Raw genomic sequence first — 19,080 nt, 5'->3', positions numbered from 1 at the left:
ACAACAATAACAAACAAGAACATTTGAAAACTTAGAATGTTCTAAGTCTTTCTTTTACAGGGACTATCTTAGCATTAATTTTTAAAAAATTACATACTTTTTTAAATCAGAAAGAAAGGCTAAAAAGGACTAAGTAACTTGGGGCTCTCTAGAGATGGCTCAGGGGTTAAGAGCACTGACTGCTGTTCCAAAGGTAGCAGATTCAATTCCCATGGCGGTTCACAACTGTCTATAATCCCAATTCCAGGGGACCTGACAGCCAAGACAAAACATAAACACACATAATATAAAAATTTATTTTTTAAAAAAGACTGAGTAACTTAACCAAGATTACACAATCAGTAATGAGAGGAATACAGTTGTAATAAGTTCCGTAATATACGTCTTAATTGTTGAATATCTATCATATTAAATTAGAAAGCACTTTAAAAAATTGAAACAGACCTCTGCTGCATTCAGTATTTGGGTAACTGAAAGATTTTAGATACACATCATTTTAATATCTTTCAAAGGCTTGAAATTAAGTATAAAATAAACAGCAACTAACCTCACTTTCTAAGAAGAAAAAAACCAAAGTCTTAACAAGGTTGGCATTTGGACCTTGTCTTCCCCTTCTTTTCATTATTCCATCTTCTTCTGGGTCTCTACGGCTGAAGAGCCTATAGGCAAAGAGAAATACTTATTAGAAAACTATTTAATAAGCACAGAAATTAACTGCATATTCCATACTTAAGTACTTAATAAGAAAATAATGTAAACCTGGGTAAGTTAAGAATTAAAGTATCAAGCAAATAATCAATTTCAGTTTTGATAGTCCTTTTAAGTTCTTTGGCTTCTCAAATCAGTCATACTGAATTACAAATTCTTTTTGGAAGCCATACATTATTTTATACAATTTCTTCCTTTCATGGAAGTAATACAATTACTGACCTAAAATATTTATACACCATAATGATATTATTTTTCACCAAAATGGAACATATCATTCCCTTTTCTTCCGGGAACATTATTTTAACACAATGACCATAACAGATAGTGTGGCTCTTTTTCTTTAGAAACAACAAGGGAGAACTAATGTTAGATAACAATTAAGATAAAACTAGTGTATTTATTTCATACCAAGTAAATATCCTATTAGTTACTATAACCCAAATAAAATAATAAAATTTTAACAAAGATGTTAGCCTAGTTTGTATGATTAAACATGTTTTCTTTAAAAGTCACTATAAAATATTTGCTTAATGGTTTCTGTGATCATATATCCAGAGATTTATCTGAAATGTTAAATAATACCATAAAAGTAAGAGAGTAATAGGAACATTTACTTTTTGTAGAGAAATTCTCCAGCTGCTACTGCTACTGGTCGGTGAGCTGAATAAACCAGATGATAGACATTTTCACAATCTTCTGCAGTAAGAACTTCTTCACTACTCCTAATAATAAAAACAATAGAGATTTTAGTAATATCATGACTCTGTCAAAATTTTATTAACTTAATTTCACAAATTTATATTAACATAAATAGAATTTATTTGAGTATTATCATTTGGTAAAACTTTGTCCCAACAAAAATGCCGAGTGTGTCATTAAGATCACACATAACTGCCATGATAAACAACTAAGAATGAATATAGGCGTATTGGCCTTTGTTTGCTATCCCAGCACTTGAGAAGGACAGGCAGGAGGATGACATCCTCAGCTACACAGGAAGTTCAAGGTCAGCCTGTGTTACATGAAAAGAGGTGGGGAAGAAAAGAGGGAGGAAAGAAGATGGCAAGCACACAAAGCAAAAATAAGAGTGAATAAACGAAATGAAAACTTTAAATGGTTAATAGTGTACACACACTCTCTTCTACGTATAAACCTGTGTATCACAGTAAATGTGTGGTCATCAGAGAACAACTTATGAAAGTCAGTTCTCTGTATTTAAAAAAGATATCTCTTGCTCCTTCTGTTTCATTACATATTCAAGGCTAGCTGGTCTGTAAGCTTCTGGTTGATTTTCCTGTTTCTGCTTCCCACCTCACCATAGAAGTAGATACATAACACACACATTTTTTTTGTGGATGTGGATTCTAGACAATGAACTTAGGTTGTCAGACTTATGCTTTTATGCTTTACCCATGGTGCAAATCCTAACCCATGATTTACTAAGATTTTGTTTGACTCTTTTTTCTTTAAATAGAATTTAAATGAACATTGCATCTTGGTTAGATTTTTGTAGCTGTATCTAAAATTACCTTCTTTATAATAAGTGCAATGTACATTTCAAATAAATTGGGGTAATAAGCATCACCATTTCGATACTATTATAGTCAATGAGTTAATCTAAATTAAATATTAATGATGGTTACTTTTGATATGCTAATTCAGTATCTTTCTATTAATACTTAAACTCTACCACAAAGAATATATATTACAGAATGTGGGCATTTCAAATTTTGATAGATTTTGCAAAGATATTCTTTGAGGAATTTACACCTGTCCAAGTTTTCTCTCTAAAAAAATAATCACCACAGACTCATTTATTCTCTTCCAACAATGTAAATGAACTTATTTCTACATATGATGGGCATTACAATTTTTAAAATCTTCCCCAATGATATTTTTAAAAAGTGGGGAGGTTGGGCATTGTGGTGCATGCCTTTAATCACAGCAGCACTGGGGAGGCAGAGGCAGGTGGGTCTCACTGATTTCAAGGCCACCCTGGCCTACAGAGCTAGTTCTAGGATAGTCACAGATAGACAGAAAAACTCTATCTCGAAAAACCCAAAGTGGAGAGCCGGGAGGTGGTGATATCCACACTTAGGAGGTAGAGGTAGGAATATCTCTGAGTTCAAAGCCAACCTGGTCTACAGACCAAGTTCCAGGACATCTGGGTCTATAAATGTGCTCTCTGCAAAATGCAAAATATATTTTTATATGGATAAAGTTTTTCTTGACAAATTTCCTATTAAATTTCTATACCTTTAGTTCATACATAGAAATTAATTACCAGGATGTAAATATCTAATGTTCTAATCTAACATTTGCTTTCTTGGTTCCTTACAAAAAATATTCTTAGTTTTTTAAATAAGCTGAATAACTAAGCTGTTTTGGGAACTGAAGTAAGTACATAACATACTGGGTAAGCATATACTATGGAGCAACATTCTCAGCCTCTTTCTACTCAGAGATGGCAGACAATTGCTCCACCCTGTCTTACTCAACATCCCAAAAATTACAGGTCTGCACTACCACACCAAGCTTACTAGGTTCCGCCATCCCTTGATATAGCATACTTGTCACAAAAAACCACAAAACAAAACCCATTTACTGACTCTATTTTTTATCAAGAAACCCCTCATCCTACAATAGAATCCTGACACATATATAGTCTATATTTTTATTTTGTTTATTCAAGCGACAACATCAGAATTTTTAAGTTACTATAGCATTAGAAGGCAATTCTGTTCAGCTACTCCCTATTTATTTATTAGAATTCTGCTTACAGCCCCCGCCCACAGACATAAGAATGGAGCTCGCAATCTTGCATATACTGAATAAATGCTCAAGATCCTCCATTGGACTCAACCCAGCACCATTGTCTACTGTTAATAAATTTTCAAAACTCAATTATATTGATTTTCTTATTAAGAAATGTTTGCCATTTCTATTAAGATAATTTAAACTACAAATATTTAAGGAGACTATAGATCTTTAAATATTGTTTTGTTTAAAAGGCTTTCCAGCTGAAATTATTATGTCCCTTATGGAATTCAACTAATTTTTTTTTTCTGAGATAGGTCAATCTCCTGATGTTGCCCAAGCTGGCTTTCAACTCAGGTTCAAGAAATACTTCCTACTTCAGCCTAGGAAATATCTGCAATTAGTGGTGCACAAAATTTAAATTAGACATATGCTATCTGTGTGTATAATGAGTTTCTTATTCATTTCTACGTATTTATTTATAAACTGTTTCTCCTATTATCAAGAAAGCACATTGATTTTAAGCATACCAACATACTATACAAGTACTTGTACAAGATACAGGAAGTGTAGATTAGCATAACCACTGCATAAACACTATGACACTTCAGCAGAAAATTAAACAATGAACTGAAAATGTAGCCTGATAATACAGTATATGGCTTGTCATGTGACAGTACAAGGTATTCGCTTCCCAGCAACCTCCTCCCCACAAAGTCCCAGAGAATTACTATACCATTTAGCAATTTCTTTTCTCAGTACATGCAAAAGAACTAAAAGCAAGTTCCCAGACAGTTAAACAACTATGTTCATAGATACCTGAACAGTCAAAAATTGGAAACAGCTCACGGTTCCACCAACACATGAATGGAAAAATGCAACAAGCTATATGCATACAATAAAATGGTATTCAACAACAGGAGAAGCAATTCCTGATACATGTTTTTGTGTAACATGATAAAAGGACAAATATGAGTCTACTTCCATGAATGTCAATGAGAGGAAAATTCATTTGAGTGGAAAACAGAAGAGTTGTTGTGAGTATATGGCAGGAGAAGAATGAGGAATTATATATTTAGTTCCAATATAAAATGATAAAAAATTCTACAAATGGACACAAGTAACAGCTGCCTAACAATATAATACCTACTGTCACTGATCTTTATGCTTAAAATAGTCAAAATGATAACTTCTATGTTCTATATATTTTACTGCATTTGTTTTTAAAATAAAGAAAACAATTTTTTATCCCTCTGTCTTCTGAACTTTACATGAGGAAACTAAATTTCTAGCTGGGGTGGGTTTAGAGTAGTTCCCACCTGTAGACTCGGCTAGTTAGTTGGGAGTGTAAAACAGAAGACACATTTGAGCCCAGGAGTCTAAGTCCACTCAGGCAACATAAAACCTCTACCTCTAGTTGATTGATTACCTTATAATATTATGACTTAAGCTTTTAAATGTATGTGAATCAAGTATATACTAATGTATTATCTAAATATCTGTACATTAATAATATATAATAAATATATACTTACTGTAAAACAAGAGTGAGTAACTTTATTGCTTGTACAGCAACATCATATTCTTTGTCAAGAGTCATAGACACAATTCTATCCTAAGAACAAAAAAAGTAAAGTATTTTTATAGGAAAAGAAAAGTATTTCAAAGTACAAATATTTTTAAATACTTTGGAGACTACTAACCTTGAACCGACTGGTAAATAGTTCCAGTTTGGAATTGAGTTCTTTGTTATAATAAAGTCCTTGTAGAGCAGTAAGACATTTGAGCCTTACTTCACCTTGCTGGAAGAGGAAACAATATATTCAAACTATATACTTCCAAGTTCAAAACTGCAGGATATATTTTCTAGTTTAAAATTCAAGCAGCATTTACTCAGAAATATTTGCTAATGAAAAATATAAATCAGTACAAAAGATTAAGCAGTGATAAGACTGATATTTCTATAGGTCAGTTGATAATATTTTTTCAAAATTTATCATAGCAAAATAAGCAGCCTATTTCACAGCAAGTAATATTTAGAAGAATTACATACAAGAAACTTCTCCAAGGTTAATGAGGTGGCTTAAGAATTATAGTTTAAGGGAAAAATATGTACTAAAGATCAGAAGTCAAATTGTAAGGCCCAATTTAAGTAAGATACATATTTATGAAAGACAATAAAAATTAAAGAGAAACTGAACTGTAAGCCTGTGGCAGAATACTTGCTCAGTTAGAACAGAGCTCTGGGGTTTCACCCTCAGTACTGTAAAACAAAACTTAAAAAAAAAAAAAAGATGTAAATACGTGTGTGTGTGTTTGAAGCAGACTGTATGTATCCCAGGTTGGCTTCAAACTAGTAATCCTGCCTCAGCCCTTGAGTGCTGAGATTACAGGCATCTGCCTAGGAACGTAATTTAACAGGCAGAGCTTGGACATAACTAAGCGCCTATACACTTGGCTGACTCTGTCTCTGCATCAAAATTGACCAGCCCTAAACAAAACACACAGCTTCAAGTTTGTGAATAAGTAAAATTTTGTATCAGAGTATCAGTTTATTATAATAGAAATTTATTTATATATTGTCATAAAATCTGGAATTTTTAGTACCAAATAAATTTTATCATCTGTAAAAAAAAAGATGTAAATACGTAAAACTCACATAACAAAGAGATTTTCTTAGTGCTCTATAGAATGTATCAGCATCAGCACTTACATGCTCCTAATTGTTTCAGCACAAACATAAAGTTGATACTGAGGATGAAAGCAGTGTCCAGGCTCAATAAGCCAGGGAACTTTGGGTTAGAGACCAAATTTTGTCAGAGCAGATAGAAACGAATAAAAGGGGTGGGGAATTCACGGGATGTGGCCTAAAGTATGCATATATAGACATCTATTTTTTTTTTTAGACTGGATGTCTCTTTATAGTCCTGGCAGTATTGAAGTTCACTTTGTGGATAATGCTGGCCTCAGAGAAAGCCTCCTGCCTCTACCTTCAGAGTGTTGGGACTTTAAGGTGTGTGTGGCTCAGATACTGAATTTATAAATGAGAATTGAAGGCAATAAGACCAGTGTATAGACAGAAGAGTCAATGGGGCATCTTACCTTATCATGCATAGTCCAACCAACATATTTTAAATAGCTGTCATTAAGAAAGGCATCACTATACATCTTCATCCAAATGCCAATCTCCTCAATGCATATAGCTCTGATTTCAGCTATTGCATCCCTAAATGGAGGAAGGGCAAGTAATTTAATCAGTGCTACTATACTACCAGGGAAATAGTGAATTCAAAAGATGTCATTATTTCTCATCAACTATTAATATGACACCATGTTAACCTTTGTTGAGGATTAAAAAGATCTGAATCATAGCTTCAAATATTAACATACAGTCTAACTGGCAAAGAACAATAAACGTAAAAATTTTAAATTAAACAAAATTGCTTAATAGCACAACTGGTTAAAAAACCTGTCTCATAAACAAAACCTTTACCTTTCCTGTAGACTAGTGATTCTCAACCTTCCTTATGCTGCATATCCTTTAATACAGTTTCTCATCTTGTGGCGAGCAGCAAACAAAAAAAATTATCTCATTGCTACTTCATAACTATAATTTTGCTACTTTTATGAATCATAATATAAATATCTGTGTTTTCCGATGGTCTTAGGTGATAACTATGAAAAGGCTTGATTTCAGAAGAAATGAGGGAAAGTAATTAAGCAAGATCATAATCTTCCAAGCATAATTACTGTAAAACTATAAAACTAACTATAAAATTTAGGCCAAGACTAACTGATTTTAGTTCATGATTCTTGTTTTTAAAGATAAAGTCTCACTTATGATGCCCAGGCTGGTCTCCAACTCTGGGCTCAAGTGATCCTATTCCTTCCTACCCTTGATTACAAGTATATATTGCCCTACTTGTCTTTTACTAAAGCATTTTGAGTTCACTTTTTATTAATGGCCAGTCATTGAAAGCAAAGGATTAACTCAAAGAAGAATGTTTTAGAAAATTGTAATGATCAATAAATGATTAAGATAAGGGAATATAATGTAAGAGAACAGCAGCCAAAGATACAAAAACACAAGCGGTAATATGGGAATATTATTTTAAATAAGTATTAAATGGATTCAGTAAGTACCAGTTGAGGAAATGAGGCTGAATAAAAATGGAACCAATATTTGTAAATATGTTATGAACTGTGCTAAAATTACCTTTCTCATCTGCTAAAACAAAATAACAAAATGAAGCATCTTACATTAATCTATCCAAATTTGCCCAGCAAAATTAAATAGAAGAATAAGGAATTAGCACATGCAATCAAGCAATACAATATACCCTAAAGCAATTTTGTACCCTTACCAAAAAATAGTGGACTATGACAAGTCAGGCAGAGTATTGCCACTTACTCAGATAAGAAATATCAATGTCAGAGCAGTAAAATGAATTTTCTAGACTTTCTCAGTGGCAGAACTTAGTTTCCAACATTTATCATACTGTACTACTCTCCCTAATTTGTAATGTCTAAACCACAAACAAACAAACAGTCTTCACTTACCGGTATCTATGTACAAATACTCCTTTAAATATTGCATTCATCATATTTTCTATTTCATCTTGATTTTCCTGAAGCTATAAAGAAGAACATACCATTTCTTCTGAATTACAAAGAAACACAACCAAAAGAACACTTAAAGGCTACTGTAAGTAACAAAGTATACAGATTCTACCAGTAATTGGTACTACATTTTTGTTGTTGTTGTTCTATTGGACTTAAGCAACCACAGAGAAAAAAATTAAATATCAAGCAAATAAAATCCCTTGATTCCTGAAATATATGACTTAACATCTAAAATATGGCTTGTAGATTATTTTTTCTACTGCATATGAATCTCCATTGTGCAATAAAGGTTTATATATTTCTACCATATAATGAGTAATCACAACAAAAACAGGTAAGAAATTTTCATTCTTAGTCTTATGAAAAGAAGTGTCATGTGAACTATGCTTGCTCAAAACACAAAAAAGGTAAAATAAGTAAATATAAAAACTGTATTGTTAATAAATTGTTTTCAGGAAAGAGATACTGACCTGAAATAATAACTAACATTTCAATTCTTGATTAGTTTATTCAAAATATACATATTCACTCACATACAGTATTATTTTATAGTTTTAGAATTAACAGAATACTGTTTTATAATCTAAGGAATATTATTTCATAAACATAACATAAAATGAAATTTAAAATATAAAAATATAAATTTATAATCTAAGGAATGTTTTATAGTCATATTATAAAATTAAGTTTTATATTATTTCATGTGATTTTATAAAAAGTATTTCGCACTGTATAAGTAATATCTTGCATTTCCAAATGATGTTAAAATGGGCATGTATTTATATTCATTAATATAGTCAAGCTGTCATTTTCAATTTGTTTAAAATTTTGGCAATAGACTAAGGATGTACATTAGCAACACAATATTTACCTACCATACCAGCTCTTACGTGACAAAGCAAACAAAAAAAGGGAAAGAGGACAGCCGTGTAAGTAAAAGGGAAGTAGGAGGGACGGGGAGAGGAAAAAGAGGGAAGTGAAGGAGGTGAAAAAAGAAAGCAAAGAGAAGACAGTAAAAAGATGAAACAAAACATAACAATGCTAATCTAGAAAAGGGGGTAATTTGTGACTGAGTCCAAGGCTTCCCACATGTAACAAAGGCATTCATCAATGAGTTATCTGTGTACCCTTTGGAATATATGTACTAAAATTTTAATTTCAAGTATTTTTTCCGTTCATTCTATGTCAATAATTTATCCAAGACTACAGGCATAATTTCAAGAGATAAAATTTACTTCTTATTTGCAATGAACCTATCAAGAAAAATTAAGGTACAGATGCAACAATTCTTCATTTCAAATTACATGAAAAAATGTGGGACATAAAAATAACTTTGCCATCCATAAATCTTTTGTTACTTTTTTGAAATTATTAACCTCAGTAATAGGTTTCATTATGGCATTTTTACCCATAATTATCCCACAATTTGCCCCTGTACGTACACATTCTCACCCCCAGAGTTTCCTTTTCATTCATGTGTACTCTGTTAACCTAATTACTCTTTCTAGTTTCATGACTCAACTATATGTACACACCAATATAAAAATTTAAGTAAGTAGTTGTCATATCTTTTCTTTATTATTCTTCTCCCCACTCCCCTGGAAAAAAGAAGGAAAAAAAAAAAAAGGCTTTCTCTGGAACTCACTCTATAGCCCAGCGAGGCCTCGAACTCACAGAGATCCACCCTACCTCTGCCTCCCAAGTGCTGGGATTAGAGGCATACACTCCTACTGACTAGCTTGTCTTCACTTTTCTTAGCTTTATCAAATCAAATTATTTGAAAAATTAAGAAATAAAGAATTTAAAATTTTAGTTTCTACTTCAAAAAAAATCTAAAGGGTCAAGTAAATAATCTGTAGATTATCATGAAAACTGAAATCAACTACATTAATTTTTTGATCATGCAAAATTTAAAGTCCCATTGTAAAATAGAAAAACATTTTACCAATATTGAAGAAAAAACTTAAGTTACAAATGAAGCATCAAGAGATTTCATTTATCAATGTTTAGGATAAAACTAGAACTGAATTTCATTTGAAACTAAATTTGGTTAGCAAATTCCAATAAGAAGCTTTAAGTCATTTTACAAATGGAATTCACATTAACTATGAAATCTTGTTTAATCCTATCAATAAGTTGAGGAAGACAGTCAGGACAAAAACTGTCAGTAACACAAATAATTCTTGGTCTTAGATAACTTTCCAGACAAATCCAAGTCATCTTACTCAAACACAATACTCAAGAGTAGCCTACACAGAAAATGTACAATGAGGTATTGTTGACATGGATATTTAATAAAATTTGGAGTCAGGTGCATAAGCAATGTTTAAATCTTTCTTGGAACTCGGGTGCTGTAGCTCAGTGGTAAAGCATATACATGGTATTAATAAGGTCCGAGGTTCTATCCTCACCACCAATAAAAAAAAAAAACTCTAAAAATTATCTGAAACTAGAAAGTTACAATTAATGGTAACTAAGTTAGTTGTATATATGTAGCCTAAATATTTAATACTAGAGTTTACCTCTTTACGCTTTTGCAGCAGAAGTTCAAGCCTCTCGTTGGCTCGTTTTCCAATCATTTTATTCCGTTCAGCCTCATACTGTCTTTGTGTGTTATCCATATTAATGCTAAGATTTAGTGCCACATTTACCAAAGCAGTCATCAACTTCATAGCTAGAGTTTAAAGGAGAAAATGTTGAAATTAGTATAATAGATGCAAACTTGTATTAACAACATCAAATTATGAGAAATTGAGCAATATTCTGCTTTTTGACTGAAATAAAGCATACAAGTTTTTTCATAGCTGAAAGCAGCACATAATGTCTGGAATATTATGGGTCAGTAAACTTCCTACCTTAGTAGCTATCATGAATTGGATTATCTACTAATTCTCAAAAAATCCCACCAAAAAAAGAGCTAAGGAAATTGAAACTCAAAGACATTAAGAAATCTGGCCTTGAACTGAAAAGTTGGTTCAGCAGTTATAAGCACTGGCTGCTCTTCCAGACAACCCAATTTCAACTACCAGCACCTACATGGCAGCTCATAGCCATCTATAACTCCAGTTGTAGGGAATCCAAAGCACTATTATGCCCTCCCCAAGCAACAGGCACACATGGTATACAGACATAGATGGAAAAAAAACATACATACACATAAAATATATTTTAAAAAAAACAAAGAAATCTGTCCTATGTTACATATTTCATGTTCAACTGGAATTCAAAACAATATATACACTAAATACAGAACATATTTACCTGCCAGTATTTTAGAAAATATTTCTTACAATGATCTTTAAATATTGTGTTTTATCTTTTAAGAAAATTAAAGGTTATATAATATTCATTTTACCATCCCTCTGCCTAAAGTAGGAAGAATCAAATTCTATTTTTAAAAGAATGTTTGAGATGGGCTCTTAACACAATTGCCCAGACTAGCCTAGGACTGACTATATAGTCCAGTCTGGTCTCTAGTCACTACCTAATGACAATCCTCCAGTGCCAGCCTCTGGGTACAAAGATTATAGACACAAGCCACCATTCTCAAATTTAACTGCCTCACAACAAATCATTTTGGGTGAAAAGAGTTTCTGAAGTATCCATTTTTAGTTTTCCCGGTGGATATCATGACAAAGACAATAATAAAATTGTCAAGAGACATAGATATGTACATATGCATGCATCACATACAATGAAATGACAATTAAAAAAAAGCTTTTTTAATGAAATGTCCTCTAGATCTCTACTTTTTGTTACTAACTAGAGACAAGGCTACTTTTGTCTGGTATTTTTAATGTATTAATCTTTAATACAAAAATCTAATTCTGTCCTTTCTTTACCATATTCCAGACCACCTGCCATACAGTACATTAAATGAAATAACAAAGCAACAGTATAATTTTATTTATGGTAATTGGGCATTTTTCTGTTGTAAGTTATTTAATACCTAGAGAAAAAAAAATCAAAACTAAAAATGCCAATCGACTCCCAATAGTTCAGAAGAAAAGAAATATTGACTTAGGGGGTCACTATATATATTTAGTTTCTTTAAAGCAGCACTCAGGATACAGAAGCAGGCAAGTTGTCTTTGAGCTCGAGGCCAGCTCTGGAGAGTGAATTCCAAGCCAGACAGAACTACACAGTGAGATGTTGTCTCAAATATACTTAAAATAAATTCACAGTATTATTACTGGTTTCCTCGTTGATGGTAATCTTCCTTGTCTATAAGCAAAAGAAATGTTCATAAAATATTTCAAAATACCAACCTGCCAGGGTGCTTGTGTGTCGAAATGCTCTGACTTGTGAATCAGACAATCCAGTAAGAAGTGAAATGACAGTGTCCATCATGTACTCATCATATATGATACTATATTGACATTGCCGTACTAATACACCAATGAACTCACAAAAACTGGACTTGAACTTCTTCCACTGAGGGCCAGCCATGGTGAGTGGATAATCTCCACTATCCTAAAAAAAAAGTTTAAAACAGAAATTCATTTCAAGTTCATGGCTTAGTTCATTTACGTTTTTTTTTAGTTCATTTACTTTTAATATACCCCAGGCAAAAGCATGAAAATACTATCTTATCTTGCTTTCTTTTTCAACAATGAATTCTCAAAGAAAGCAAAAGAATATGTAAAGATAGATGTATTCATCTTTGAACATTGACCTTTTACTTAAGATCAAAGTAGAGATTTTAATAGACCTTACTTTAATCAATGAAATTAAATATTAATTCCTGACATCAGTATTCCCTCATCAAATTAGAATATTCTTCTGAAAAGCACAAATATACCTACTAAATTTCTTTAGACTAAACAAAAATTATACCTTCTGTTCTGAAATAACAAAATTGTATTCTCACCCAGTCAAATAGAATCAGTTAAATTTTTTTATTAGATTCAAGACACCAGATAGTCAACATGCATAATAAGCAACCACATAATTTAACAAAGGCAAAACCAGGAATATAGCTCAGCAGTAGAACACTGGCTAGAATGAGTAAGGGCTTTAATTTGACCACAAGCACAAAATAATAAAACAAAATTAAATAAATAAGAGAAAAGGAAATGTAACTACTACAATCACCCAAAGTTAGCACTCAGGTTTTCTTCTGTATAAAAATGGGGAGCTAGAAATCATTAAAAATAAGTCCTAGACTGAGTGTTTAGCTTAGAAGTAGAGCACATGTCAAGAGTAAGACTCTGGGTTTCATCCATGATATGTATGTACACGTAAATATATTTAAGTGAATAGTTAAAACAGATACCAATAATTTATAAAAACTGCAAAAGGGCTTCTGACAAGAAAAAACGATTTAAAAAACAATTTGATCATTCTGTTTATTGTTTTTAATATTTAACCTCATATTTATTTAACTCATGCTATATAGATGCTCAACTGTGCTTGAGAATAAGGCCCTGGAATACTCCATAAAAGGACTGCCTTCTGTTTATTTTTTGGACGAATGAAGATTAAACCCAGGGTCTAGATCGCGTTAAATGCACACTCTTGACACTGAGCTACTGATGAGCTCATTTAGTTGATTATATTGAAATATAGTTGCGAGCAAATTGGTTTGCTGAGATTTTTTTAATCATATTTCAAGATGATTAACTCAAACCCTTGTTTTCTTTTACTAAGAAGGTTCTCATTAAAACATTTATTATTGAAAGATTAAAAAATACCATTGCTCATAAATACCTTCCTGCTACTAAGGGACTGATTAATAGCACTTAGTGGCATCAAAACCATTTTAACAACTCATCTATCTCTTAGAATGAGAGTTGAAAGCTTTTTCATTAGACAGAGCAAGAAAAAAACGACCAAATAAAACAAGTGAGACAAGTGTTTCTATTTGAACATGGGAGTCATTTTGAAAGCATAAAACTCCTGGTGCTGGAATACAGCTATGAATTAAAAAAAAACCACACAAATTTCTGTCCTGGAGAAGTTTTCACTTTAGTAAATTTACCAGTGATTTATTGGTAACAATACTTCAATGACATTACTGGAATAATCAATTCCAATATATCACTATTTTTTGTTCATAGAGTTGAAATATAAGGGTTTTATGTAATAATCTATATATTCTTCATCTAAACTACCTACTCAAATACTTGAACAAATCTTCCTTTTCCAATATTTCAGAATGTTATATTCTCAATTATTTTTGTTCCTGATTTTTATTTTTATAATAAGTTATTTTCTTGCTATATGCATAGAATTTTAAAATGCTATGCAATTGTCAAACATCTTCAGAGCAGCCTTATAACAAAACTATTATCCCCATTTACAGATGAGACTGATGCTAAGACAACTCACCTGAGGTTGCATAGCTATCATCTGATGAATACCATAAGCAATATCTACAATATAAGCACTTAAAAATATGTACATGTTAAGCCACAATTAACATGAATAAAATTATTAAAACATTTAGAATGTTACCTCATCAAATTCTTCAGTCATTTTTCGAATTATCTCAGAGTTCTGCATATGTCTAAACATCTCTGCTGTGACAACTCCTGAAATTTCCATGTATTAGAAGTTAATAAGGAGGAAAAAAAACTACAGAGAACATAAAATAGCCTATCTATGTCTACACTCACAATAAAAGCATACTTCTTAAGCTGACAGGTATGGTTCTTCTAGCATGATCACTTTTGAACACTACTACCTGTATTACTTTACTCATACGATGATATACTATAATACAATACATCCCTCTGTATCCACGGGGAAGAGGATATCACAATTCTTGGGTACCCAAGTTTCTCATGTAAAATTGTGCCATATATGAATACAACACACACACACACACACACACACACATATATAGTAAGTACACTGAAGCTATGATACTGTATCATTGTTTAGGCAATAAGGACAAGAAAAAATTCTGTACTTATTTGGTACAGGCCAATATCTAGATGTTATATCTGCTCTCTATAAAAGGATGACTATATTAGTTTTTCCCTCTTTAACATAAACAATGATAACATTTGAAAATTTGAGGATGAATGTGAAGATGAGGAAAAGCACAGTTCATTTTGACCATGTTCCAATACTGGGCACAAAACCACTATATACTGACATCTTCTAATCAGGCTATACAGAGACAAGGGTTGGAAGTTATAGGTCTAATAATCTAGTGGTTGTTGAAATATGTAAAGGTATCTTCAGTAATATGGTTCCACTGTTAAGTTCTAGAAGATAACTGGGAGCATTGGCACCTGTAATACTGGGGGTTTGTGGGTGCTGCTGGTCAACAACACCAAAAGAACTAACCTATTCCTAACAATGGCCATTTTATTTCTTAGCCTACGGAGCCTATGTTGGTTGTTCATGAGAGGAATTGTTGCCCCATTGTAAAGGATCTCCATTTTAACTCTTTTTATATACTTGTGAAAGAATTGAAGAAGGCCTCTCTCTCTTACTCACTCCCTCTCCCTCCCTCCCTCTCTCTTTCTCACCCTGTGAGTGTGAGTGCATGTAAAATTAAGAAGATTCTACAAAGTAGGTTTCCATTATTATTTTTTTCTAAAAGCCTTTAGTGTCATTTATTCTTTCCTGTATCCTCTCCTTTATCCTGCCCTCCCCTTCCCCACCCAATTTAATCCTTTTTATCCTATTACCTTCTAATCCTTCATATCATTGTGTATATACTGTGTATACATTTATACCATTGTGTATACCATTGTGAACCTGGAAGATTCAACCCTACTGCCTAGTTTTCAGAGTGCTACAAGGTGGTATGTATGTATACTATTGAAGGAAAAAAAAACAATCATCAGTCCTACCAGGCAAAATATAAAACCAATACCTGGCACCATTATGGAAAAGGAACTGATGGCAAGACAGGTCATAGGACTTAGGGGAGAACCTACTACTGTCATTCTGGTACATGGACAGAGTCTTAATGTAACTTCTAATGACTTCTCATTATACCCACAGATTGATTATTTGGAGATGGTGACCAACATACAGAACTACCAGCCAAAATACAGACAATAAGAGACTATAGAATGCTCAGTCTTGAACTGATTTCCCTCCTCCCAAGATCTGGGTATCATTGTGGAAGGGCAGAAAGAAAATGAAATAAAGGAGGTAGATAACAGCAAGAAAGCACTGTTTTCTTGTACACAAATTAGCTGCACATATGCACTCACGGTGTATCAGAAAGTATTTACAAAACCAGAAAATTGGTTTCCTCCAAGATTGTAGCCTCTAGTAATCTGACCACAGTCTAGCAGAAAGCCACAAATTTAAGAATATATTGACAGTACAACTTAGTGAATTTCAACAGAAAAAAATAAGAACAATATGTTAGGTGGGTAAGGAAGAGGATCTGGGAGGAATTGGAAGGTGTTATAACCAAAGCACAATGTATAACATTCTCAAAGTTCTAACAAAACTAGAGGCTATTATTTATAAGTTTTAGTCCCTAAACTCTACTATTCTATATCATAACATCTAAGCCTATATCTCTTCATTATTTACCTTCTCCCTTTTCATTCCACTTCTTCATTGCTAAACCAGATGCCAAAAGTAGGAAATCTAATAAAATACCTTAAACATTATAAATTGCTAAGTTTTTAGATAAATTTCATAGTGAATACACCTTTGTCAACAGACTTTCTCTCTTGCTTTGTTCTTTGCTTTTCCCCTTATACATTTTGCACAGATATAATGCAAATAATTCACTACCTTGACATTATTTTTCATGAGAAGGGATAAAATCTTTAAAAACTGGCTATGTAAGAACTTATGATTCTAAAATAAATATATTTTACCTTTACAGCCCGAACACTGAATAAAAAAGTTGATAAGGTCAAGAAGTGCTATATCTCGGTCATGCTTGTATGATTCTATCCAGTCATCTACCACCGACTAGAGAGAATGAGAAAAAATAAAAAATCATTAGTTTTCACTGATGGTCTAAGAAACAATTAACTCTAATGAAAGCCATAAAATTTGACATGATGTAATACCACATTAATTTTAATATATTCATTTTTAAATTGAAAGTTTGATTTTAATTTTAACAGAATCAAATTTAATAAAGTAACTGGCTGACAATATAAAATAACCACCTACCTTCTAGTCATTCATAATTATTAAAAAAAAAACAGGGCCAATGAGATCACTCGGTAGGTAATAGACCTTGTTGCTCAGCTTAGAAACGTGAGTTCAATTCCCACGAACAAAACAATATTAAGAGAGAACCAGTCCCAGCATACTCCTCATGAGTTGTATGATGACCACCACAGTCAAGTCATGGCATACATACATGCTTGTGTGGCACATACACACACAGAAGTACACACACAAATTTTTAAACACTTCAAAATTTCAAAAACCAAAAACTAAGTTATGTCACCATTCAATGGAATCTATAATTATGTCATGGATACATTGTAATAATATCCTAGATAACATAATCACCCTTATATTTTGTATATAAAAAAATTCCTTTTTACAAGTACCACACCAGTATTTCGTGTTTTTACCATAACGAAAGTAAGTGCTTTTGTATGTGCACATATGCAAAATAAAACATAAACTTTTAAAAATCTAGAAATTTATCAACAAAAACTAAGTTATAATGCTCAATTTTATAAAGTATAATTGTTTCTTTGTGGCATTAATAATATTCTAGGGAATATATCATCCTAAGATTTTCTGTATAAAAAAAATGTCTCTGCATGTTCAGGGTGGTATGACCATAGACATGGAATGAGGCTTTAGCTAGCTTCTGTCTCTAGTTGGCATGTGGATGACAGTTTTGGACAACATCCCTCATGTAAGAACCTGGCTCTAGTATTTTCTGGTTGAATGTTAGACCTGGAGGCATACACCTGAGATCTCTTCCCAAGGCCCTTTCCAGACCTTTTATCATGAACCGTTAAAACTGCTTTTTCTTGGCAGGCATGTAAGTTTTGGGGAGGGGGTGATGATGCTACAAAGATGCTGACTGAGTTTCTCAGGGAGGCTATCCAGTCCCAAGCATCATGATGTTGACTAGTCAGAGATTGACTGCACTGTCAAGAAAACCCTGCATCAGCCCAGATATGGATAAGAGGATCAAAGGGAGAGGGAAGAAACTGACTGGGAAAGAAGGCCCAGAAAAGTGAATGGCAGACACTGAGTGGAGCAGTATTCTGCAATGTGCCCTGAATGGCCTGGCTCCTGGCAGTAGAAGTTAAAAGCGATGGGATGCTGTCAATACCTTGAGACTGATTAAGCCAAATTTATTTCTTAAGTGATAGATATGGGGCTTCAGCATTGTCACATTTGAACACTAGTTATATTTGATTAAAGATAACTACTTTCCCCCACAAAACAAAAAAAAAATGCTGAACACTGTCTCTTCTCACCTGAATTTAAACAGATAACCAAGAAGCCTTGATACTGATCAGTGATGCCAGAGGTCAGACTAACACTCAAGATAAAAACAGCAATCTGGAGAGGGATTGTGCATGTTGGCATACTGCCTCAGGCAAAGGCATATTGTAGTATTGGGTGCCACTGTTTTTACTTAACTGAAAACATATTAAATAGAGCTGCTTGCAAAAGTCCTTAATAGTGTAGTATAAATATTTAGGCAAAGCCCAGGTGTTGTGATCCATTTGTCTTCAGCAAGTCGGGTATTTAAAGCATTGTCTGCCTGCCTTTATGACCTTGAATCAACCTATGCATCAGAATGAAGGGTTACTGTCAAAAAAATGATGGGGAATTTGGTATATGACGCTGACAGCACAACAAATATTTTCTTCTACCATTAAAAAATGGTTTTCTTGCTTGTGCATCAGCTGATTGAGTATTAAAGGGTTTGGAGAACAAAAGAAAAAAAATGCCACATTTCTCTCTTTGCTTAGTAAGATATTATAAATAAAATGAGTCAATTAAAATGCACAAAAGTAATCAACAGTATTTGAAAAGAATGACTTAAGGCGTATAAAGACAAGCAAAATTTGAATG

General features: G+C 32.8%; 1 protein-coding gene across 8 annotated transcripts in view; it reads right to left on the bottom strand.

Annotated features, from left to right (window-relative positions):
• The window catches only part of Stag2 (STAG2 cohesin complex component), a 127,569-nt gene that overhangs the window by 43,110 nt on the left and 65,379 nt on the right, over positions 1-19,080 (bottom strand). For all 8 annotated transcript variants that reach the window (XM_087903082.1, XM_087903084.1, XM_087903086.1 and 5 more), the window contains 10 exons: positions 16,893-16,989; positions 14,548-14,624; positions 12,360-12,564; positions 10,614-10,765; positions 8,029-8,102; positions 6,571-6,694; positions 5,172-5,270; positions 5,004-5,083; positions 1,326-1,433; positions 548-659 (listed from right to left, as the gene is read on the bottom strand). In XM_087903082.1, coding sequence (XP_087759208.1) covers positions 548-659; positions 1,326-1,433; positions 5,004-5,083; positions 5,172-5,270; positions 6,571-6,694; positions 8,029-8,102; positions 10,614-10,765; positions 12,360-12,564; positions 14,548-14,624; positions 16,893-16,989 — 1,128 coding nt within the window. The remainder of the gene's footprint in view (positions 1-547; positions 660-1,325; positions 1,434-5,003; positions 5,084-5,171; positions 5,271-6,570; positions 6,695-8,028; positions 8,103-10,613; positions 10,766-12,359; positions 12,565-14,547; positions 14,625-16,892; positions 16,990-19,080) is intronic.

Source organism: Myodes glareolus, chromosome X, assembly GCF_982192425.1.
Source record: "Myodes glareolus chromosome X, mMyoGla1.1, whole genome shotgun sequence".
Classification (NCBI taxonomy): Eukaryota; Metazoa; Chordata; class Mammalia; order Rodentia; family Cricetidae; genus Myodes; species Myodes glareolus.
The sequence above is the reverse complement of the archived record's forward strand: the minus strand, read 5'-3'. Positions and strand labels throughout refer to the sequence as shown.